Source organism: Mus musculus, chromosome 11 (assembly GCF_000001635.26).
Source record: "Mus musculus strain C57BL/6J chromosome 11, GRCm38.p6 C57BL/6J".
NCBI classification, from domain to species: Eukaryota; Metazoa; Chordata; class Mammalia; order Rodentia; family Muridae; genus Mus; species Mus musculus.
In genome coordinates this window covers 109,364,104-109,388,580 of record NC_000077.6, presented here as the reverse complement: position 1 = coordinate 109,388,580, position 24,477 = coordinate 109,364,104, and the positions used below count along the sequence as shown (strand labels likewise).

Genomic DNA, 24,477 nt, shown 5'->3' with positions numbered 1-24,477 from the left:
TATGCCTGTAACTCTAGCACTGGAGAGACCAAAGCTGGGGAATGGCCATGAGTTTGGGGCTAGTCTACTGTATGAGGTGAATTCCAAACAAGCTTGGGCTATCTAGTGAGACCCCTAGGAATGAATCAGAGAGTGGGGGTGGGAAATTCCTGTCATGTGTCTTCTTTTGGAGGTACAAACACTTTAAGTGGTTCAGCATGCATGCTAGTCTTCCAGAGACTAGCTTGGCTCCCAGCACCCACCCAGCAGGCAGCAGCCACACCCAGTGGCTCACTAGCAATTCTTTCCAGTCTAGGGGATTGGACACCCTCTTGTAGTCTCTGTAGGCACCTGCACTTGTCAGCTCATATCTGCAAGCATAATTAAAAGATTATTTTTATAGTATTTTAATTATATGTGTACAAATGTTTGCCTACATGTATGTTAGTGTGCCACGTGTGTACACTACCCACAGAAGCCAGACACCCTGGAACTGGACTTAAATATGGCTGTCAAGCGACTACGTAAGTGCTGGAGACTGATCACATGGGAACTGGTACATCTGTCTCCCCAATAAAAATAAATCTTAAAAACAAACAAACTTCATACACACACACACACCTTCCGCTACCTTCCCGCCTCTGTCTCTCAGTGCCGGGTGTCAGCAGGCTGACTAAAGGGATTCATCTGAAATCTTATGGGTCCAAGTTAGTCTGTGTTTCATTTATTACAAATTTTAAAATCTCATGAAAACCAAGTGGTGTAGTGACCACAGAAAAAGGCATGTAACACAGAAACAAAACAATCAGACAAAAAAGGGCTACACAGTGAGGTACTGTCTTCTCCACGGAGAAGAAAATGGTGTGTGCGACTGCTGTCAACCCTCAGTCTCTAGTGATACTACAGAGAGCAAGTCTGGACTTTACACATTCAAGACTTGGAAATTAAATTATTTTAAATCCCTTTCCATTTAAACGTATGGATGAATGTCTACTGTTTCAGGTCTTGCCTCCTCCCCCAGTTCAGCCACATCTACTCTAGGACATAAACATTCAGTGTTAATCTTGTGGCAAACATATTTTGGTTAAAATTAAGTCTCCAATCAAAAAGAGTACGCTGGGGCTGGAGAGAGGGGACAATCTGGCTTCATTCTCTCCTCTTGCCTGCTGCCCCACCCCTTTCTGACAGGGTCTTGCTGTGTAGCCTAAGGTGGCCTTGAATTCAAGATAGTCCTATCAACACCTCTAAAGTTCTAGAAATTGTTATCAGCAGCTTTTACATTTTATTGAGGAGAGAAAAACCATAGGGAAAAAACACTTTTTATGATCTCAAAAAGTTTTTAAAACAACCAAAAAAAAATGTGTATAATCTGCACATTACCCATGGACACATGGCAGTGACTCTGTACTGGGGGCCTAGGGTTTCTGATGGTCCCTGCTGATGTGTCCAGTGTCTGGATCTTTCCAAGACCATGTGAGAACGAAGAATGAGCTGCTGAGAGAAGGCTGCCCTAACTACCTTTTCCTAACAAGCTCATACATTTCTCTCTCTTCTCTCTCCTCTCTCTCTCTCTCTCTCTCTCTCTCTCTCTCTCTCTCTCTCCCTGCCCCCCATGCTGACAGGAAGGCAAGCTTCTTTCTCTAACCCGGAGGGAGTGATTTCATCAAGTCTCCAAACTTCCCCAGGTCCCAATGTCCCCAACCGTGAAGGAAGGAAAGGAACTCAGTGCTTCAGCAGCCACCCCCTTTCTGCCTAAGGTGCACTGACTTAAACTTGGAGTTTCTTTTCAGTATAGGTCATGCTATTAATCTGAATTTTGCTTCTGTTTTCTCATTATTCAAGTGATGCACCTTAGTCTCTCTGCAAGTAAAATACAGGATTTTATGGAATACAGAAATACTACAGCCTTGAGACTTGAAATTGGGTTAGCTCTTCCCAGTCTATTTATTCTCTACTACTGAGAGAATTTTAAATCAAGTTTCAGATCAAAATCCATTTCCTAGTTAAACTGAGTTAAATGTTACTTGGGAGGCAGAGGCAGGCGGATTTCTGAATTCAAGGCCAGCCTGGTCTACAAAGTGAGTTCCAGGACAGCCAGGGCTATACAGAGAAACCCTGTCTCGAAAAACCAAAAAAAAAAAAAAAAAAAAAAAAAAAAAAAAAAAGAGTTTAAATGTCATGGTGTTTTATGTCACCTCTGATTCTTTTTTCTCTGGACATTTAGGCTCCATCTAAACAATGGCACTGTGGCATGCAGACTCGGATCTAGCCCCACATAGCCTGTTGGCAAAGTCAATGGCATTCACTGGGCTTCAGTTACACCTGGGAGGCTACAAACCTTACTTCATCAGTTTTATCAACTTGTACCTAAGCTGGAAATAGCGATCTTGTTCCTCATTCCCAAGAATCATTAAAGTATGCTAAAACGTACTTTCTTTGCTTGAAAAGACACACTGGTCCAGGAATCTAAACGCTGAAACTCAAGCTCAGAAGTAAGTTCCATAAAGCAAACAGACAGAGCACGTTCACGGGACACCTACTGCCCAAACGAGAGATGTTAAATCCAAGCACTCTCCTACACACCTGGAGGAGGCAAAGGGCAAGACTTAGTGTGTGTTGTTTCCTGAAGAATAATGAATTTTACCTGGAGAGTCTAAGAATATACAAGAAAAAAACTATTTTTTTTTTTTTTGAGGAAAAAAACATACTAAAACTACTGGCAGTTTTATGCCAATAGGGAAAAGACAACTTTACTTGGTAGACAGGTCATGAAGCAGAGGTTTTAAAGCCTTCGCCAGGGTTCAGTGGTTAAGAGCATTACAAATGCAGGTCCAAGTTCAGATCCCAGAACCCAAGTCAGGTACGTGCCTCACAACTGCCTGCAATTCCTGCTCCAGGGGAATCCAATGCCCTCTTCCAGCCTCTGTGGGAACTGCCATATACGTGACGCAGGCGCACACAATTATTATGTTAGAACGCAATCTGGCGGTATGCAGCAATGCCTTAAAAAGACTGTCAGTGGAGCGACAGCACAGGAGTCTGTACCACTTCAACCACAGAAGTCAATTGCTGTTGAAGAGAAGCACTGGATTCTTTTATTTATCTAGACTGAAGATCAGATGTCTACTACCCACAAATGATAGCAGCCCACAGGCCAAATCCAGCCCACTGCTTGTTTCATGGCTCATTTCTAAGTGATTGGGGAAACACGCAAAGGGTATTTTTTAACATGTGAAATGGTATAAAGTCAAATTTCAGGGTCTAAAAATAAGACCCTCCTGGAGCGCAGGCAGCCCCACTCATTGACTCATCCAGCACCCCTGACTGCCCTGCCCTGCATCCGAGGGAGCAGCGGACGAAGAGCCCACAGGCGAGCTTTCAAAGCCTTGCACCACTGCACAGGGCGCTGGGCTTCACATGGCGCGAGTACCGCCAGCCCATGTTTGCCCTTTGTCTCTCTCACGCACAGGTAAGTTCACACTCGTCACAAAAAGAAACAGAATGGGGGGTTGGAGTGCTATGCTTTTAATATGCACCAAAATACCAGTATTTGTGTTATTGTTGAGTTAGATGGGGAAGCATCATGTTTCCTATGTAATGACACTGTAGCTAACTCAAAGAACACAATGCGGGTCAGCACTTGTAGACCAACCATCGCTACCTATTTCCTTGCGGTTCGCTGTTATCCCAGCAAGGAGTGCTGTCCACTGCTGGAGAGTTAAGTCCTGTTTGACTGCAGCAGCCAAACAAGTTTGTGCAGAGGCGACAGACTGTTAGCTTTTCAGTGAGAACAGATGTTCAGAGCTGAGGACCTCAGAACAACCTAAATACCAGGTGGATTCTCTAGGAGTTCGAGGCCAATCTGGTCTATAGATCGAGTCCCAGGCCAGCCAGGTCTATACATTGGGACCCTGTTTCAAAACAAAGCTATTAACAATAAGACAGATTAGAGATTGCCAGGACTTTCCTCACTCTTGCTGAACTTCCTACCAAGGGTGCTCAGGCAGCTGTTGGCCAGGTTTGGAGTACCTGAAGAGCCAGCCTGGACAGACAGTCTGCACGCATATCTATTTACCCAAGGAGAATCTGGTCAAAGAAACGGAGACAACTCTAACTGAGCACAGCTGCCACTGGACTCTGACAGGGGACAGTAGAGCGGAGCGAGAAGGAAGTGGTGGGACAAGCGCACAAAGCTGTGAGTTGATGTGGCACTCAACTCCTCACTAACAGGTACTTTGTTGGAGACACACAAAGTCTACCAGTGCTAAGAAGGGATTTAAGTTACTCTTGTGACCCGAGTATCACTACGACCAGGAACTTGTCAGAAGTAAGAGGCGCCCACTGCTCATCTGGGAAACGTAGCTCAGTGGATGGAATCATCTGCCTAGCATGCATGAAACCCTGGGTCCTACCCCAGCACCCAAGTGCAGTGGCACACGCCTGAAATCTCAGCACTTGGACAGAGGCAGGAGAATTGGTGGGGGGGAGGGTGGAGTGGGGTTGAGCCCATCCTCTGCTTCACAGCAAGTTTGAGGTCAAAATTGACAAGATGAGACCCACCCAATCTCAACAGAGAAATGACAGAGGTAGACAGGGAGGACTAAAATAATTATTCTGACATGCACCTTGTAAGTTCAGTGTCTTGGGCTGGAGAGATGGCTCAGCCATTACAGGCTACGCTCATGACCAAAGCAACAGTCAGTGGCTCAAGAGTGATGACCGCTTACTAAATTTTCTGAGCGCTGGGATGAAATACTTGGTTCTTCTGCACAAGAACTACCCTTAACCACGGTCACTCAGCACTGGGCTTTGGAGTTAGCTTTGGGAAGAGTAGATTCTATTCTTGAGAAAGTCCAACCTAAAATTATAAGGCAAAGCAGCCTTTTTTGGAGAAGCTTATACTCTGGACAACTCATCTCGACAACGGGCATTAAGACTGAATCTCTAGCAACGCCAAACTGTTTTTATACACTCTCCAGTGGTCAAAGGGGAGTGAAACCCCATCCACACACATTTTCGATGCACATCCATTTCCAAATTCCAACTCCCAATTCAGCATCATTTAGGTCCAAAACCCATTTAACTGCAAATTAAAGCTCCCCAGCCTCCCAGGAGCAGTGATGAGCACACTAAGCGGCACTGGGGAAAGGACCTGAATGCTTCTGAAGACCGACTAGGCCCAATAAGATCGCATGCTCACGGGGCCGCGGCTACCCTCATGTCGCTGCTCTGAAGATGGACAGGGCTTCACACGTGCTGGGTGAGTGGTCCACCACTTTCAAGGATCAGATGTGCAAAACGTGATTACAGATCAGCATTAATGGGTGGACATTTATGACTGGTTTGAAGGTAATAAATAGGAAGCACTGAACCCAAAGAGGCAAAATACCCAATTCTCTGACCAGCAAAACCTCTCTTACAAAAGGCCCTACACAGCTTCCTTACATTCTGTAGGAGCTCGAATTCTCTCTTATAATGTGAATACTTCTGTGATGTTCTTCATTTTATGTCTTGGCGTGAGAAGTCTCTACCGTATTTTCTAGTCCTGTAGGAAATGTGTTCTAGAAATGTAGAGACTTGTATAACTCTGACTGGCCTGACTTACTACTATGTAAATCAGGCTGGGTTCAAACTCACAGAGATTCAGTGGCCTCTGCCTCAGACTTTAGTATATGGTGCCACTTCAAGTACTTTTGTTTTGAGGCGAGTCACGATCCTCCTTACTCAGCCTCCAAAGTATTAGGGACTAGTCACACAGCTCATGCTGCCACACCCAACTTAGATAAATAGTTCTTACTGGTATAGGTCAGAACTGCTTGATGTGCCTATTAAAAGAACAGATTCCCTGGCTTACTACAGACCTGCCATTCGGGACTCTTAGCAAGCGGCAGGAAAATGACTGTGAGGTAGCTATCCTTGGAGTCGCTTCACACTGACGTGCGTTTTAAAATTAACGTCAGCTTTTGTGACTATCGGAAGTTAACTTTTTAGAAGCCTGATAAAGGTTAGCAAGATGGCTCAGGGGTTAAGAGGACCTGCTGCTCTTTAGAGGACCTATGGTTACTTCCCAGCAGCTACATCGGGCAGCTTACGAACACCTGCAACTTCAGTTCCAGAGGACCCAATGCCACTGGCCTCCACAGAACCTGCACAAGTACACACATGCATTCATTTAGTTAAACTTAACTAAATTAAAAAGTATAAAAATAAATCTTTAAAAGCCTGGTAAAAGGAGTTAGCGATTGCTCAGTGGTTAAGGGCACTGACTCTCTTCCAGAAGACCCAGGTTCAATTCCCAGCATCCATGTGGTAGCTCACAACCATCTATAATTCTAGTTCCAAGGGACCTGAAATTCTTTTAGTCTCTGAGGGCACCAGGTATTTATAGGTATCCATTCAGGAAAAATACACATATGCATAAAAATTAAATAATGAAATAATAAATAAAAGCCTGATTTAAAATGCCAAGCTACTAATAAACTAGGCTAGAAATTTATTTTTATTTTATTGTAAGAATAGGTTTTAAGTCACACTGCATATTCTTCATAATTCAATTAAGTCAGACTTGTATGAACACTCACACAAATAAAGACTCCATTTGAGTTTAGGGACAGCCTGGTCTAAAATGATTGAATGAATGAATGAATGAATGAATGAATGAATGAATTGCTAGTGGATAGGGTCAAACACAGGTCTAATATTGAGAAGTTCCTCTGACTAGAAATTGGTAATATACAAATTTTAGAGAAAACTCTGGGAACAATAAAATATCAAGGATCCCATCTACGTATGTTGGTTGGTTAAAATCTACCAGTCAGCTGTGGTGAGCCATGCATCCCTATAATACCAGGACAGTCTGAAGTAGGAGGATCGCGAGTTTAAAGTCAGCTGACAAGCTAGAACTATATATACATATAAAGACCCTGTTGACAAAAAACTAGCAAGCCAGCATTTCGTATTTAAATATTTAGCTAGTCCCAAAAGAGTATACCATCTCCTATGTTCTATGCTATACTATTATACTATACTATAATTATAGTAAACTGTAACATACTTTTATATAGTCTCTTAAAAATGAGCCCTCAAGTCCGGCATGGTGGCGCATGCTTGTGAAACACTTGAGGCTGGGACAGGGAAGATGCCGGGAGCTCTGGGACAGCCTAGAATACACACTGCTGAGAAAAGCTTGCGTTCCAACCAAAGGCCCCTCCCTGTGCATCTTTCTCTCTCCTGGGCCTGGCACGAGTGCCGGACACAACTCCTTTCATTTTTGTCTGAGGACCTCATAAGGAGAGATGAAGAGATTTCCAGTAGAAGAGTCTGCAGAATAGCCAATCCTGTCCGTTTTATAGATTTTGAAAAGTCTGAAGGTCAATAATTACACAGCTTATCCAAGACTAATTTAGGGGATAAAAATTGAAAGGAAACTATTTTAGTAACAAGAACTGAGATTCTTGTTTTTTCTCCCAGTAAGAATTAGTTCTTGAAGAACTGTAAACTGAAGATACACTCATTTCTACTCTTTCTTCCCATTGACTGCGGTTTTTACCAGCTGCCCTTGACCTCAGGAATAGCCTTCTGTTGTCTGCCTGTCTGAGAGTCTGAACCTTTCCAAGCCCCTCACTTTGAACTATGGTCCTGTACAGAAATACCTAGACTCCTTTCCTGTATCTCAGGCCAGGATTATTATCTCGTACATAGCAACAGCTCCAGGACCATCTGTTGGATGCTTTGTATTGTAACTTCCCCTTTCCGACATCCTGTTTCCATCTTGTATTTCTCCAAACGTCAGTCACTGAAAGTGTAGCATATGGAAGGATGGTCATCTCAGTAACCATGACTGCATTAAATCTGCTTATAAAGATGAAAGCGTAGACAAGAGAAAAAACAAGCAATAAACCTAAATGTATACGTATATCTCAGTTCTTTCAAGATATAATGTCCATTTATTTTTTTCAGTATGTTTGAACGTCATGAAAAGCACTATGGGAAGTTACAGTACCAAGATGCTATAAAGATAACAAACATTCAAAGATCTTCTGATATGAGGGCAAACATTAAATGCTACTATCAATTAAAAAGGCATGCAAGAAAAGTAATAAGAGCTGCAAAAGAGGACATACAAGTAGAATTTAAAATGACATTTATTCAGGTGAGTGCACACTTGCACAAGCTGTGGCACATGTGTGGAGGTCAGAGAACAACTGGCAGGAGTTGGTTCTCTCCTCCCACAGCATGGGTTCCAGTCATCTCGCTGGCCCTCAAATACGACTTGAAGGGATTAGATGATGGTAGATCTTCAGAATTGCCTTTTTCTCTAAGTAGATTTAAGTTTCTTGTCTTCTAACCAAGAGCCAGGCAGGGTGGGGCCTATGTCAGGTCTCCATCTGCAGAGATTAGGAACAGCCACAGATAATATCGAATTTGAAAGGCTTCTTGCCACAAGAAGTAGATATTCTAAATGCTAACACCAGGACATTTGATAAATGTCAAATTCTGCTAACAAGAATTGTAGGGACTATTTAATATGTATTATATATGTCTTAACTTCATGGTACTGGACTATCTTTACAGACTCTGATGAGAGTCAGAAGACAAACTGAAATCTGCCATTCAGAGCTTGTTTGACCTCTAGGAATTAGCTCAGTGGTACAGTGTATAACTAGCAAGCTTAAACCCCTAAATTTGATCCCCAGCACTGGAGGAAATAAAATGTTTTTGAATATAAACCATCATTGCTTAATCTCATAAAATGTGAAAAACCTAAATGTTAGGCAATAAGTATATCTCTAAATAAAAAGAACTTTGCTTTGAAAAAAAAAATGATTTTTAAAAGATCACATTTTTATTTACTGAAGGTCTTTTAGTTGCTACCACTATCACCTAAAAGTCTTTTGCTTAAAAATAAAATTATTAAAAATATTAAAATTAAATTAAAAAAAACCCTTCCATTCGTTCAATATTCACTTTGCAGGGTCTGGTAGCATAGCTATGTAATCAATCAATCAATCAATCAATCAATCAATCAATTTTCCCTTTGTAGGGCTAGTGACATAGGCAGGTGAGGCAGGAGGATTCTAGGTTGAAGGCCAGTCTGGGCTACAGAATGAGTGTAGCTTGGGCCACAGAATGGGTATAGTGCGAGCTACAGAGCAAGATCCTGACTCAAATGGAGGAGACAGGTGCACTGCGGACACTTCTATACCAATCTGTTCCATTTCTCCTTATCTCGCCAAGGGACTTTTATTGATCTTAGAGATTGCTTTTGGTTTTTTGTTTTAAAATCTTTCATTATTTTACTTTTCTCTGGGGAAAAAAAGTATTTGATGTTTTTTGTCAAATACAGTACCAATTTCAAGGAGGGTGGTATTGACTGTCAACTTTGTAAAAAAACACAGAAGTAAAGCACTCCCATGCTGGTTTTTTTTTGTTTGTTTTTGGCTTGGTTTGGTTTACAAGAAATATAACAATATTTACTGATAGCAAAAAAAAATGTGATTTTTTCCATTGTTCTGTCAATATTCTAAAACCAACTACACTCCAAGTTAATAAAATTTCAAATTTCTTTAGAGCTAGAATTAGTCAGTTATGTTAGCCCTCATTATTTGAAACTTATTTTTTTCAAAATAAAACTTTCTAAACCAACCTAAGATAGTTTATAATAATCATAGTAAAATTTTCCTAAAGAATACTATCTTTGGCTTTCTGAAAGCTCAGCTCAGTCCAGTTCTTCTACCATGGAAACTATACCAGCAATAGGCTCACACTGTCAGCAATAGGCTCACACTGTAAGCAATAGGCTCACACTGTAAGCAGACGAGACACCCGGGGGAAGAAGCACAACACCGACTTTACTCTGCAGGCTGCCTCTGACTTGCCACTCTGCCTGTAAAGGCTTCTTTATGTCATGTGTTGTCCATTTATCACCAGATAAATGTGGCTAGTAATCTTAATGATGTAACTTATCTACTAAACAGTAATTCTCCTACTACAAAAGTCACACAAACCACCTTATGTTAATAAGATGCCTCTTTATCCAGATCCTCTCTTAAGCGTTCTGAGGTGCACACACATCCTACAAAGGTGCTCGATTCTACCTCTCATGAAAGTAAAACGTCACATGGGAAGGACTTTTATACTGCAGAAGTGGGCTAGCTCTGACCAACAGGACAGCAATATGGTAAGACTTATCTCATATGGTATCGCTAGAAGCACTACTTTTGCTTCCTAAGACTCTGGCTTAAGTAAAAAGTGCACACCCATTTCTAAAGACTCTGCTGGTACTGAGTAAAATCACTGCCAGGAAACGCTAATGTTGCAACCATAATGGAGCAGGATATGAAGCTGGACAGAGAGTACAAAAGAGTTTATCTCTATACCCAACGTGGATTCAAATTCCGGAGGAAGATAACCAAAATGTCAACAGAGGCATCTCAGCTGGTGGCCCAGAGCATCTCTGTGCGCCCCACCCCTCGGGGAACACGGATGGCTTAGAATTTAAAATTTCTTTCAGAGGACCAGTCTCATTTCCCAGGTCCCAGCAACCACATCAAAGCAGCTCTCTGTGACTCCATTCCCAGGGGTGTTCATTCCCTGTTCTAGCCTCTTTGGGCACATGCACACACATGATGTACCATGTGTACATTCAGGGGCACACAAATAAAAACTGATAAAGAAATATTAAAATAAAAATCAAGCCATTCCCTCTAAAAAGTTAATTTTCCTAACTCTTCAGTTTTCACATAATACATTTAATACAATCAAGGTTAGGATTCTGAGCTTTGAAAAATGCTTCAGTGTTAAATATGGTTTTGAAAAGAGCCAACTGTACACTGTACAGAATCTCAACAACTGCCTCCATCAGATGGCACGCAGGAGAGCGCGCAGAACAACTAATTAACGAAGGTAGGAGGGTCCAGCCCTCTCTGTGCAGCCGCGTGGTCTGAGAGGAGCACAGCACAGGGAGCTGGCAGTAAGAAGCCCGTGCTCCACTCAGCTCCTGCCTCTAGGTTCCCTCCCGCCTTAGCTTCCTCAATGACAGGCTATAACCTGTAAAATAAACCCTTTCCTCCCCCCATGTTAGTTTTGGTCGGTGTTTTATCACAGCAGCAGAAAAGCACAACGGGACAGTGGGTAAAAGCGTGTGCTGTGCAAAGCCCAAGCCCACACAGTAGGACAGAATCAGCCTCACAACTGCCCTGTGACCTCCACATGTCCCTACACACGCACATGCTCACATGCCTCTTACACACTACAGGGGGGTGGGGAGGGGAGAGGAGGGGAAAGGGAGAAGACAGGGATGAAAGAGAAGAGGAAAATTTTAAAAAGAAAATGAGTATCTAATTGGGCTTTGCCACTAGAAGACTTCAGTAGTACATTGGTTTTTCTTTTCTTTTTTCTTTCATTTTTCAAAAATTAATGACCTCAACTTCAGGCAGGCAGGAAGAAAGGGAGCTAAGAGCAACAGGCAGCATTCTGACATCCCTTCCCCTGGTTCAGTCCCCTGATTCTGACATCCCTTCCCCTGGTTCAGTCCCCTGCAGTCTCCACAGAGCGCTGCCACCGCACAGCTCCTATGGCCTCACAGCAGATGGAGGCTTGGCTCTACCATGATATACTACAAACCCTCAAACTCAAACACTGCCTAGGAATTAACATTAGCTACTAAATGGGAAGCAGGTGTCAGGAAAATCCAGATGGCTTTAGGCCCAGTTTAGCGTTGACTCCATATTCCTAAGCTCTCTTGCCAACAGTGAGTTCCACCCAGCCTCTTCGTCTCAGCCCTAAATCCTATCAGACAGCAAAGCAAGGTGACCTGAAACTATTTCAAATACTGCCCGATGTGCCTTAGCTCAGACCGTATCAGATACACCAGTTCCTGTCTCTAGGCTGTGATCTGATTAACTCTGTTAGCAAGAGAGGCAGAAAAGCAGGGACTGATTAACAGGCACGGCTATGGGGCCCTACTGCCTTGGGTCTGAATTGTGAACTCCCTGCCTTCTCTGAGGTCCTCTAAGCCAGGGAACACAGCAAACAGCACAGTGAGGAACAGCACTGTCAACTGAAGCCCTGCTGCACTCCTCTCACATGACAGTTCCCAGGAAGGCAAATCAGCAATGCACTCTCCTATGGTCTCGTCAGGGCCCGAACATATTACATTCGGCAAAACTTCAATGCATGCTTAATGAAGACCTGAAGGGCACATCCCACTCTCAATCACTAATTGGAAAGTGATCACCAAGTGCAGTCTGTATCCACAGGTTCCACGACCTCAGTCTGGAAATGCCAGGAAGAAAGTTTCTATCTGGAGCCAGGCGCGGCAGCACACAGAGGACGGCAAATTAGAGGCTAGCCTAGGCTACACAGAAAAGCAAGAAACCCATCTGCACTGAGCAGACTCTTCTCCTCGTCATTATTCCCCAAACAATAAAGCACAATAGCTACTCACACAGCCTTGCGCTGTAAGAGACAGTCCGAGTACGCTAGAGGTAATTTAAAGCACATGGCAGGTTGTGCTTAGGTTATATGCAGATACTAGACCATTTTATACCAGCGACTGCACACTGGGATTCTGTCATCCCAGGGGTTGGTTGTCAGACCCTGAGGATACGAAGGAACAGCTGTACAAAATGAAAAACTCTTGTGTATTTATTTACATAATAATTATTTTGAAACAGAGTTCTCTCGTGTGTCCCAAGCTGGCCTTGAACTTGTTACATCACTGAGGAAAAGAACTGACTTCCTGCCTCCACCTCTTAAGCGCTAGGATTATAGTGTGGTACTACCACGCACCGTTCACGTGGTGCTGCGAATCAACCCCTAGGCTTTGGGCATACTAGGTAAGCAGTCTATCAACTAACCTTACCTAAGTCACTAACTAACTCATGTACCTCTCCTTGTGAGTGCTACTCAAAGACACCACGGTCTGTTAAAATGGTAAGAAGGTCTGAAAAAAAACGACACCTCGCTAACTAAGCCAGGTGGTTGAAAGTGCTGCAAAGGGAAATGAGAAGTCGCCTGACTTCAAGTGAATCTGCTCTGCTCCCTCACCTCCTCCCTCCTCAGGCACTTCCAGTCTGGCCCCTCCCCCCCCCCCCCCCTGCCTGCCACCACAGCACTGTCAGCTCAGAGCACTTTCCCAAGTCCTTGCAGCACTTGTTCTCTTGAATAGATACACAAATAAACAATATATATTTATTTTTTCAGAAATGATATTACTATGCAACTAGGTGACTTCAAACACGCTATCCTCCTGACTCAGTCTCCCAAGTGCTATGCCAGTACACTCCAGAGCATGGCTCCTTTGTAGAGAGATTTCTCCCTCTAACATTCTTAAAAGACGCTAAGGTTCCTTAAGACTCTACTACAAGCAGCCCTGTTTTACACCCTTACACTGCAAACAAAAGCTCACTAATGTCTCCCTCTAGCCCTACACTCTCCCTTGGGCTCCAGACCTAGCTAGGGGCAGACTCTCCTCTCTCTCCCATGCGAGGCACTGTTCCTCCTGCAACTCCCTACTCACCTGCTGGACCCAGGGCCAGCCCAGGAGCAGGGCTCTCCACACAACAGCTTCTGGGTCTTGCCCAAGGTCCTCCAATGAACATTTGTGACTAATACAGAGATTATTGGTATTTGGTCCTCTAGCAAACAAGCCTTCAAAGAGATCCCTGTCTCATCAATGGCTGTGCTAGGGCACATGACGGTGAGCCTGTCCGCCCGGTGCAGACAGAGACCTGCTGGGAACCTTCCTGAGGCCTGCACCAAGCTTTTCTGTTATCAGGGCTTCCCCACCTCCAGCATCTTTCTACATTTGCTTTTTATTTCCACATTAGAGGAGAGGGGAAAGAAATAGATTATAAGAAGCTAGACAATTTTTAAAGGAATAACTCCATACCTTAATACCTGCACACACACACCACATATAAAAGAATCAGACATACAACTCAATGTTTATATAGTTAATAAAACATGGCCACCATGCAACAAAAATTAGACATAAACAGGATAATTCTACAAAAATTTAATCACTATAAAACGACCTTTTAAGTTAGATTAAGATATCGTATGTTAGGGTCACAAGGGCAAATACTGTACAGCGGGTGGGGACTTTGGGTCTCTAAACTGCAACATCATTTTGGTTTTTTATTTTTTGTTTTTTTGAGACAGGGTTTCTCTGTGTAGTCCTGATTGTCCTAGAACTCGCTCTGTAGACCAGGCTGGCCCTGAACTCAGAGATCCGCCTGCCTCTGCCTCCTGAGTGCTGGGATTAAAGGCGTGCACCACCACTGCCTGGCCTGTAATACCAACTTGCAAACTGGGAATAGTTTTCTGTCAACAGAGCACAAGCTAAAGTCACCTGAGAGGAAGGAACCTCAACTGAGAAAATCCCTCCAAGGATCTGGCTGTAGGCAAGCGGCGTGTAGAGCTTTCCCTTAGTGACCGACGAGGGAGGGCCCTGCTCACTGTGAGCGGTGTCAGCCCTGGGCAAGCCATGAGGAGTAAGCCAGTAAGCAGCACCCCTCCATGGGTCTCTGCATCAGCTCCTGCCTTGTTTGAGTTCCTGTCCTGACTTCGATGATGAACAGTGATGTGGAAGTGTAAGCCAAATAAACCCTTTCCTTACCAACTTGCTTTTGGTCCTGGTGTTTCATCACAGGCCACTCAAATTTAGTGTCACATGTGGTGGGTGACTTGCACACCTGTAACCCAACACTGGGGAGACTGAGGTGGGAGGATAGCTGTGAATCTGAGGCCAACCTGGGCTACGTAGTGAGTTCCAGGCCAGTCTGCATTATAGAGTAAGACCCTGTCTCAAAGTAAATTTAATGAGAATCTGTCTCAAAACAGTAAGAAGCGGAACTAGGCACAGTAGATAAGCTTGACAAACTCTAGGCCAGGCTGAGCTATATAGTGAGGCCCTCTCTCAAAAAGCCAATCAAACAAAAAAACCAAAGAGCACTAGGGATGTAGCTCAGGGCAGAGCATTTTGTCTATTGTTCTCGAATCCCTAGCATTGCAATAAATAAATAACAAACAAACAAAGGAGGGCTGGAGAGATGGCTCAGCAACCAGGAGCGATGGTTATTACTCCAGAAGAGCCCAGGGTTGAAGAGCCCAGCAACACAAGTCGGCTCCCAAGCGTCTGTAACTCAGGAGATCCTATTCCCTCTTCTGGCCTCTGAGGGCACCAGGCAAGCACATGCTACACAGACACAAATTCAGGACCCCCCGCCCCCCAGGAATGAATAAACAACTAAATAACTATGCAGGTGTGGCGGTGCATGCCTACCTATCCTCCCATCTCTCATGCCGAGTCAGGGTTAGCTCAAGAACATCCTTGGCTGCATAGTTCAAGGTCAGTCCGAGCTACACTAGGCCCTACCTGAGAACAGAGAGCAGGGAGGCAGAGATGTAAAGCTGTAGCTGGTTGGGGCTGGAGAGATGGCTCGATGGGTAAAAGCACTGGCTGCTCTCCTAGGTTCAATTCCTGGCACCCACATGGTGACCAATCACCCAGAACGCCTATCCTAAGGGAGCTGACACCCCATTTTGGCCTCCATGTACACTGCATGTAGTTGGGCACAAACTCAGGCAGGCAAGACACTCATTATCCCGGGATTACAAATGAAAGTTCCCTACTCCAAATATTAATTTCAGCTCTTTTTCTTCTTAAAAAAAGAAATTGTTCTAACTAAACATAATTACAAACTAAATATAATTGCTCTGGTTCAAGGAACCCAAAAACCTTTGGGGATGTCAGGCAGGATAGAAATCTTGTTTATTAATACTGTTTTAAATACTAATGTTTTAAATATTATTAAGTAATATTATATTAAATAATATTAGTATTTTAAATACTAATGTTTTAAATATTAATGCTTTTAAATCAAGGGGGCTGGAGAGATGGCTCAGTGGTTAAGAGCGCTGACTGCTCTTCCAGAGGTCCTGAGTTCAATTCCCAGCAACCACATGGTGGCTCACAACCATATGTAATGGGATCGGATGCCCTCTTCTGCTGTATCTTAAGACAGTGTACTCATATATACATAAAATAAATAAATCTTTAAAAAAAAACCCTACAATCAAGGGCTATTTTCTTTTTCTTTTTTTTTTTTTTAGAGAGAACAAATGAGAAATGTTTTTCTTTACCAAGAGCAAGTAGAAGTTCTCAGTGAAACTAATGGGGTTTCTAAAAGTTACCTTTGTATAAAATGCTAAGTTTATCCTACAAAAAGTAATATAAAACCATTGTTAACACTGAGCATTGAAAAAATAAGAATGTTAGAATTTTTTTTTTTAACCTTGGAAATGAAGGCTAATTTGCCCTCTGAAACTTGGGAACTCATGGGACCTCTACCAAGTCACGGGCAGAGAAATAGCAGAGCAGGAAGGGTAGGCTTGTGTGCATGTGGAAGGGCCATGGAGGGGACAGAGACGACGGGGCAGGGGACGGGAGTGAGCACTCAGTGGGGTGGCAAGCAAGGCACCTGCACCTGTGGAAGACAGCTCAGCACACGTCAGCAGGGCCCTGGGATTCCAGCCCTTCTCCCTACACGGCTAGAGCTTCTCAAAGCCACGGTCTCCAAACTGCAGAACTCTGGCTACAAGTATCTACGTCACTTTTATTTTCAACGCCAGTAGAGCATCTGAGATCTAAGTCTCCAAGCACAAGCTTCTGAAGCGCTGACTTGCTGCTGCAAGTGGGAGATTCCTCGCCTGGCCTCACGTGACAAGGCTCAGTCTAAACCCAGGCGCACCTGAAAAGCTATACAGTTGCCTTCAGGCTACACACAAAGTGTGTATGAAGTATACACACTTCATAAAGGTGAAGTTCACCTGCAGGCTTGGGTTTCATCCCTTACTATGTCTGTAAATATTTGAAAAGATGGAAAATCAGAAACCCAAAATGTGTCTGATCCCAAGAATTTCAGACAAGGGATATTCAACCTGAATTATATTTGATTTCTTTAGGATTAAAGAATTTATTTTTAAAACAATTCACAAATATGCATCCAACAGTAAGTTCACAACTGCCTAGAACCTGAGTTCTACTGAGAGGGGATCCAATGCCCTCTTCTGATATCTGTGGTACGGTACCTGAGCGCATGTGGTGACACTACTTGTACATGAATGAACTCACACAGGCACACACATAGATATTTCTATCTGAGAATCAAGCAAGCGATGGCCTCAGTCCTTCTGGAGCTGTGATCCTCCTGGAGACACCAAGATCAGTCACACATTCCACTGACTCAGAACCCAGCACTGTTACAGCAGCAGTCAAGTCCAGAAGAGTAAAAACCAGTCAAAGCTTACTGTGCTTCTTCTGATCGCCCCTTATGTGCACGTGGGCTATAAGGAATGAGAATAGCTAATAACAATACCGCTAAAAACGCCAGGCAGCATGCTAAGGTTTTACATGGCTCATCTCACGTCATCCTCACAGTAGATAACAGATCCCAGAGTCGTCTGTATTTTATAGTCACTGGAACCAAATCCAAGAGGCCAGGGGACTTGCCTTAGCTCACAGAGACTGCCAGCCTGGGAAGACTGGTTGACCAGACTCCTTGCTCTACTTTTAACCCTCCAGCCAGAAACCATGTCAAACATCTAGGGATCACATTAACACCTATGTAAAAACGTTCAGACTTTGAAAGTAGTTAGCTTGTTAACTAGTAAGAGAAAAAGAAGCATAAGCAGGCACACAGGTGAAATAAATCAACAGAAATTTCACCCAAGGGATCTACATCCATTACAGACACGTTAAGGATGAGAAGGCTCACCCACCGCACTGATTCTGTGACTTGGGCATGGTGTAAAGAGCCTGTACTCCCCGCACTCAGACGCCTGAGCGAGAGGATAGCAAGTTCAAAACCGACCGGTTTGGAGTATCCCAAACAAACAAAAACTTGGATGCATTTTATAAAAGAACAACAATTAAATGTGAAGACTAACTACCCTCACTATGACATATCACCAACGTTAGCATCACAAGTCCACAAAAGTTCAGTTCTCACACTCTTTCTTAGATCCCTATCGGCCCACTGGCCTACTGCTCTGCTCCTGTGGCTCTGACAAAGCCTTGTGAAAAGAAGCATCAGGCTGACAAAGATAGGCTTAGATACAGACAAAGACACAGGGCATTGTCAGGCCAGAGCTGAAGATGAAGGATGCTCATGCAAGGAGATAAACGAGACTGCAAGTGTGCGGAAATAGGATTTCTTGAAATTAGGTCATTTCTGACTGAAACACAAAGCTGTGACAAGCAGCAATCTGGGTGCTCACACGCACACAGTCCGGGCCGGTGATGGCCTTCAGGAGAAGAAGTGTATCAAAGAGTTCCGTGAAAATGGCGGGTCCCGACAGTCCTTTCTCCAAAGCAAAAGCCAATCTGAGAAACAGACACAAACCAGGCACTAGTCTGCAGTGACGGTTCCAGAAGTGCCCAGGCTTCTGTTCTCTTTAAAGTGAGCTCACAAACACTTGCCCTGGGATAGCTCCACACACCAAGTAGAATTCTGAAACTAAAGCCCAACTCTCGTGAGACGATGTCCCTGCTCAATCACTTTCTTATTTAATAAACCTGTCACCAGCAGCACCAATTCCTTACCAGAAACTCTGCCCTCAAAGGTGATAGAAAGGGCAGCATACTACCCTCTAAAGCATCCCCTAGGGTTACTGGCTCTCCCTCTGGCTCTCTCTGTCCAGGGTCTTCAATACAACCCTTGAAGTCCCTATGCAGCCGAGGCGACTTTCCAATCCAGGATCCTCCTGCCTCAGCCTTATGAGTGCAGCAATTAAACAGGGGAATGCTTCAGTGCCTGGCCTTAATCATCTTTTAACACAAATCCAAATTTGTGTTAAAGAATAAACAAATGACTCAGATGGTATTCTATTCCCAGTATGTGCTGCAGTACCGGTAAAAACATTTTACAAACCAGAACACAAGATCCCAGTTTTACTTAGTTGAGACTCAGCTCCTGTTTACAGACCATTCATGAAGCAAAACAGCTCCTTTGTTACACAGAGAGCAGAAGACTCTGTCTTCACCAATAACCGTACTGGCTCAGAGAAGCAAAGCCATCCCCAAGCACAAACTATACCACCTGACAGGAAAGCTCAAGGCCCACTGATGGGACAATCAATGATTAGCAAGGAGAATAGTTTTGGTTTCAAGAGCTGCAAAGGCAGACTGGCCATTACAGGAAGCTGTACTAATGCTGACAAAGTTAAACTGTTTACAGAAACTAGGAAGCTGTCCCCTGTTCCCCCCACTGTCACACACCCTGTCCTGTCCTCTGTGGCCAGTGTTGCTTATACTGCTCAACTGTAACTGTAAACTGAACTAAGAGACTAGTGGGCGGTGACTCCCAGGCACTGGTTGGTCTGACTGTGTTGCCAGCTGTGTCATATCCAGCCAGCCCTCCACCCACCCAGCCAACCTCACCTAGACAGTCACCCACATTACCACATGCCCCAGCCACCCTCAGCTGAGCAGCTCAAGGGACATGGCTCACATGCACAGTGGTAGGACTCCATGGCTGACGCCAAGGTCAAGGAGCTAAAGGACCACTCCTTCCAGATCACCTACACGTGCCAGCCCCAGGCAGCAGGCCACCCGACACGGGGACAACACGGGGACAACAGTGTCATGCTGCTGAGATTTCTCTCTCCACGTAAGTTGTTTAGTTTCCCACAACAGAAACTAACCAGAAAAGGAAATGTGTGAGAAAAATCATATTAGCACCCAAAATGAGAGCTAACAAATGAGTGTTCTACTACAGGGTCACTTCCATCATCTTTGTCTGAAAACCAAGAGGCACTCACTCATCTTAAGGAAAATGTAAGATGTGATAGGCTCTCTAAAAAGGCAACTCTTCTCATTTCAATTTCCATAAGAAGTCTAATACAGTCAACCACAGGTTGAAAGAAAAACTTTGGAAAACATTTATTTAATCACTGAGGAGAGCAGCTCATGTCACAGCTTGAGTGTGGAGGTTCACAGACATCCGTAAATTCAGTTCTAGGAAATCTAATAATATCTTCTCTTATAACCACCCATTAAAGAAAAATAAATAAATACAATTCTTAAAATGTGATTACCACTACTCCAAGTACAGAAAGAGCTGATGTGCACATGTGGCCCAGAAGAGCCATGGCAGAAGAACTATATAAAGAGAGCTAGGGAAGTGCAAAGTCAGGCCACGTGGGAATGAAGAGGTTATAGGCTATGTGCGGCTGCCCATCAATTATACTGTTGAAATCATGGGTAAGCCTACTGGAGCCTTTACCCACAACAAGAGGTACGTTCATTCTACAGGCATAGGAAACCATCAGCGCTCGCTCTCTGAGCAATCCCATGCTGTTTCAGTGAGACTACTTCTCAAGTTTGAGAGAGACAAAGAACAACACAAAAAGCAAGAAGGGAATGAGCACCCCAGACTTTACAGAAGAGAAGACAGCACCTGGCATCTGTCCTATGAGGGTAAGGCACAGACAGTGACTTCAAGGGAGAGTTTAAACAACCAATGCGCTTTCTCAGTACCAACACCACTGCCCATTCAAAAAATACAAATAGTCAAGTACCCACCATGGCTGGGCACCACAGACAGTGCAGAACACACTCTCAGGGTAGGACAATCCTTGCCTCCAGTTTACAAGTGGATGTCAACTTTACTCTTCTCTCTTGTGCCTCTTTTTTATCTGGGGGCGGGGCGGGGATGGTATTTCTGGAACCTACCTTTCCCTGGTGTCGATAGCATTCTTCTACTGAAACATTAGCTGGCTCAAGTCAAGAACACACAGGCCTTTCTCCTGAGTGGGTTTGTTTATTTTTAAATAAAACATATACATGCACCTTTCTCACCAAGGACACAGACCTTCCTTCATATGAGACTAAGATGTGAAAGCACAGATTCAAAATCTGTCCGTGGCATCCCAACTTCAATTAGGTAGGCTTGGGACAAACAGGGAAGTTTCTCTCACACAGGGAGGGAACTGTCAGGTCCACTGCCCTGCCTTTATTCACCCAGGGAGGGTGGACTGACGCTGCTTTCTCCCTGGCCTTGGAAGATAAACATCTGAGAGAACAGTGGAAAGTGTGTCTACTGAGAAAAGAAACCAAGAAGGCTAAGAAGCCGCCCTTAAACAGAAGGGCGGAGAAGAAAGCAAGGAAAGGGGATATGTGGAGAGCAAGCAAGTCCACAGAGAACACAATGACGACAGGGACCAAAGGTCACAGAGAGCCAGAAATCTGGTGACTCCATGTCACTGATCAAGTTAAATTCATACTTTCTGATGTACAATGCTGCCAGACACTCAGTACGAGAATTTGACATGATATACATACATGATGAACTGTACTATAGCCAGCACACGATACATGCTACACTAAGGAGCATAAGACATGGGTTCAGCAAAAAAAAAAGCTATCATAAACCGTTCTTGTAACTTTTCTACAACAGCCTAGACTGATCCTGGATACAGACTGCACCAAGGAAGGCTGGTGGCTGTGCATCTCTGTCTAGCCACACCCATGAGGGTCACTTCAATGTTCGTGACATCACCAAACAATTTCCTAAGCGGTTTTACTTTGAACTGACACTCACTCTACTCACTACATTACAGGAAAGCGCTCTGGATCTGAACTGTCTCTAAACTGCTCACGGTCACATGGCTACTGCCGATGGAACCTTTCTGGTCTTCAGCAAACAGAACCAAATGCAATCAAACCGCTCACAATTAAATTATAAAATATTTGATTAAGAACTCCGTCTCAATTCTCATTTTCGTACCTTTGTTTTTTAAGTCAGGGCCTTGCTGTGTCACCCACGCTGGCCTGGGACTTGTGATCGTTCCCCTTGTGCTTTTCAAGGAGCTGAGATTTCAGGCACGAGCCACCACAGATGAGCCACCACCAGGTCCCTGGTCATGTTTATATCTTTAACCCTGGGTTACATCCCACTTTCCTACTCTTTCTTCATTGGTGTGTAACAGCTACCAAGTATCTTATAATCTTTTTTGAAGATAAAGGAGGGAAAACCAATGGAAATTATTCCCCATGCGGAACATGAGCACAGAATAGCACGTTGTTTCTTATAAAATGAGTTCAGTTTCTCCCCTAGCCACAGAGGGACTCAGCACTTAGGAGGCAGAGAAAGGAGGGTTGCTATCAGTTTAAGGCTACCTGGTCTACAGAGCAAGAAAAAAAAATATCCTAGTCTCTCTATAGCAAACTCATCAGTGCCACTGAATAAGTGACTCAAAGGCTAGCTAACAGATACATATGAACAACCACACTCCTGCACCGGACTTCCATTCTAAAGAGACAAAGGACATCACTGAGGAAGAACATGGCTGCTATTGTAAGAAAAACAATTTTTTAAAGAGAACAAAATCAGAATGACTAGGGAAAGTCATTACGACCTTGCTTTCTAACCAGTAAGTCAGTTCTATTACATCTATAGAGTTGACCTTATTTTTTAACCTTGCTTAGTAAAAGGCACACACAGCAAACCAAGTATCCAAGGCTACAGTTTTGAATTGGTTACACTGTGGGAGTCTGTAAGAGTGCGCTAAAACAGACATTGCTAAATGTCATTAAATAAAAGCACACTTCAGGGCTAGGGTGGCTCAGCAGGTAAACACTTGCCACCAAGCCTGAGGACCTGAGTTTAACACCCAGAACCGATATGCTAGTGGGGAACCCACTCCCACAAGTGTCCTCTGATGTCTGCACATGTGCTGGCATGTGCACGTACCCACACGCACACAGAAGTAAAAACGCAAATCATAAAAATATATACACAAAAACACATTTTGGAGAAGCGGATGTCTTACCAGCTGGAATTCCCGGCGCCGATCGTAGGCATTCTGTATACCACTGTCCTCCCATAAGGCTCTGATAGCAGGAAGATACTGCAGGAACACTCGAGTCTCCACCATCCCCTGGGCAGCCATGGGGGCGCGGGTATCAAATGCCATCAACTTGTCTCCATGGAGCTGGTTTTTGTTATCTCCCCAGGGAATATGAAGCTTCTCTCGGGCATCTACCAGCACCCTCATACCTTTGTTTAAAAAGAGAAAAACCGTGTGAGGAAGAGTCATGAAGATACCATCAGAGGCTTTGGCCCCAGGGTTACTCAGTATTGGTTCCTTAATTTTTAGCTATTACAGAAGCCCCACTTCCAAAATGGGAGACCAGAATCAAAACAAAACCTTTATCTTCTCAGAGGTTTGAGAAACAAGTGTTCACTGTCTCAAAACCAGAAGCCTTGAAAAGTTAATATTAATAACAAAAACCACTTTGGGGAGGATTCTAATATGCTACGATTCATAAAAATCCTTTCTGGTGTAGACGGCAGTCAAAACCGGAGACAGAAAAAATAAATAGTGCTGCCTAGGCTGGTGCCAGGCTAAAGACGGCCCGGCCCGAGCTAAGGACAGCTGACTGTGCTGTGTGCAGTCCGGGTCCTCCAGGTTCCTACCAACACTGTCTTCTAGGACGCACTTAACCTCAAGGCTTCCTCAGACCAAGTTTCTCTTTTAATCAGTGCAGTCACACACTGGCTTTAGTCACCTAAAAGGAAAACCAACTGCACAAAGACCCAAGACCGCCCATGAGGCTTCCACTTACACAGGTCAGCTCAAACTCCTGTCTCTAAAACTGTTACTTCTGTCATCATCGGGAAGTCATTTCTTTGGATACAAGAAAAAATTGTTATGCTTTCACTTTTCTGACCATGCCAACAAAAGAAAATAAGATGCCTCCCTAGACTTCAACCTGATCACACAATCATGTTCAAAGGGACTCTTAGGCCCAGTGTGTGTAGAAAAGCAGGTGATTTGCCTCGCTCACAAGTGACTACTTGAGTCTGTTCATTCTTTAAGTTCATCTGTATCAGGATACAAAGGTACCTTCAATTAAGGGCTGGCAAGGTACAGTTTACAGTCTTCCAGGAGACTTTAATTAGTTCTGTGCTGAGCATTAAGGCAGACTGAACACAGCCATCCTTTTCAGCTTTACTGCAAAGGTACAAGGGTAAGGGCAAGACATGGACTGTGAGCTCCTGGCCTCGCCCTCTCCCCTCTCTGCCTGGCAAAGCATCTTCTCTAGTCTTTCCCTACTTGAAACACTGAAGGGGGTGGGGGGAACGGACCCATGAGGGAGTTTGCTTATGTTCTTCTTGAACAACAAAAAATATGCTTAAAAAAAAGTCACACAACTCCTTGAAAAGACCTACAAAATTAAAGTTTGCTTCCAAGCCCTAGATTTAATAGGGTGACTCCTTAACCACTCAGAAATCTGTTTTCTGATGTGCTGCTGTGCCTCAACTCTGCCAACTTCTCTTAGGTAGAAAATACCTGACACTAAAGAAAAAAAAATTAAAAAAAACAAGATGATTCTTTTAAATGATAAAAATAAAAGCCACCTCTGCAACTTATTTGAACACTAAGGAATAAAAATATTGGGTGGTTTTCACTTAAGGAACAGTATTT

At 43.9% G+C, this 24,477-nt stretch overlaps 1 protein-coding gene across 2 annotated transcripts in view; it reads right to left on the bottom strand.

The window, feature by feature from the left end:
• Positions 1–24,477, bottom strand: part of Gna13 (guanine nucleotide binding protein, alpha 13) — a 38,576-nt gene that overhangs the window by 12,789 nt on the left and 1,310 nt on the right. Inside the window, exons 2-3 of one of the 2 annotated variants that reach the window (NM_001359034.1) lie at positions 22,819–23,045; positions 8,106–8,366 (exon numbers count right to left, since the gene is read on the bottom strand). In NM_001359034.1, coding sequence (NP_001345963.1) covers positions 8,355–8,366; positions 22,819–23,045 — 239 coding nt within the window. In that variant the 3' untranslated portion in view covers positions 8,106–8,354. Of the gene's footprint in view, positions 1–8,105; positions 8,367–22,818; positions 23,046–24,477 lie in introns of those variants that run through there. The other variant, NM_010303.3, reaches the window with a different exon arrangement.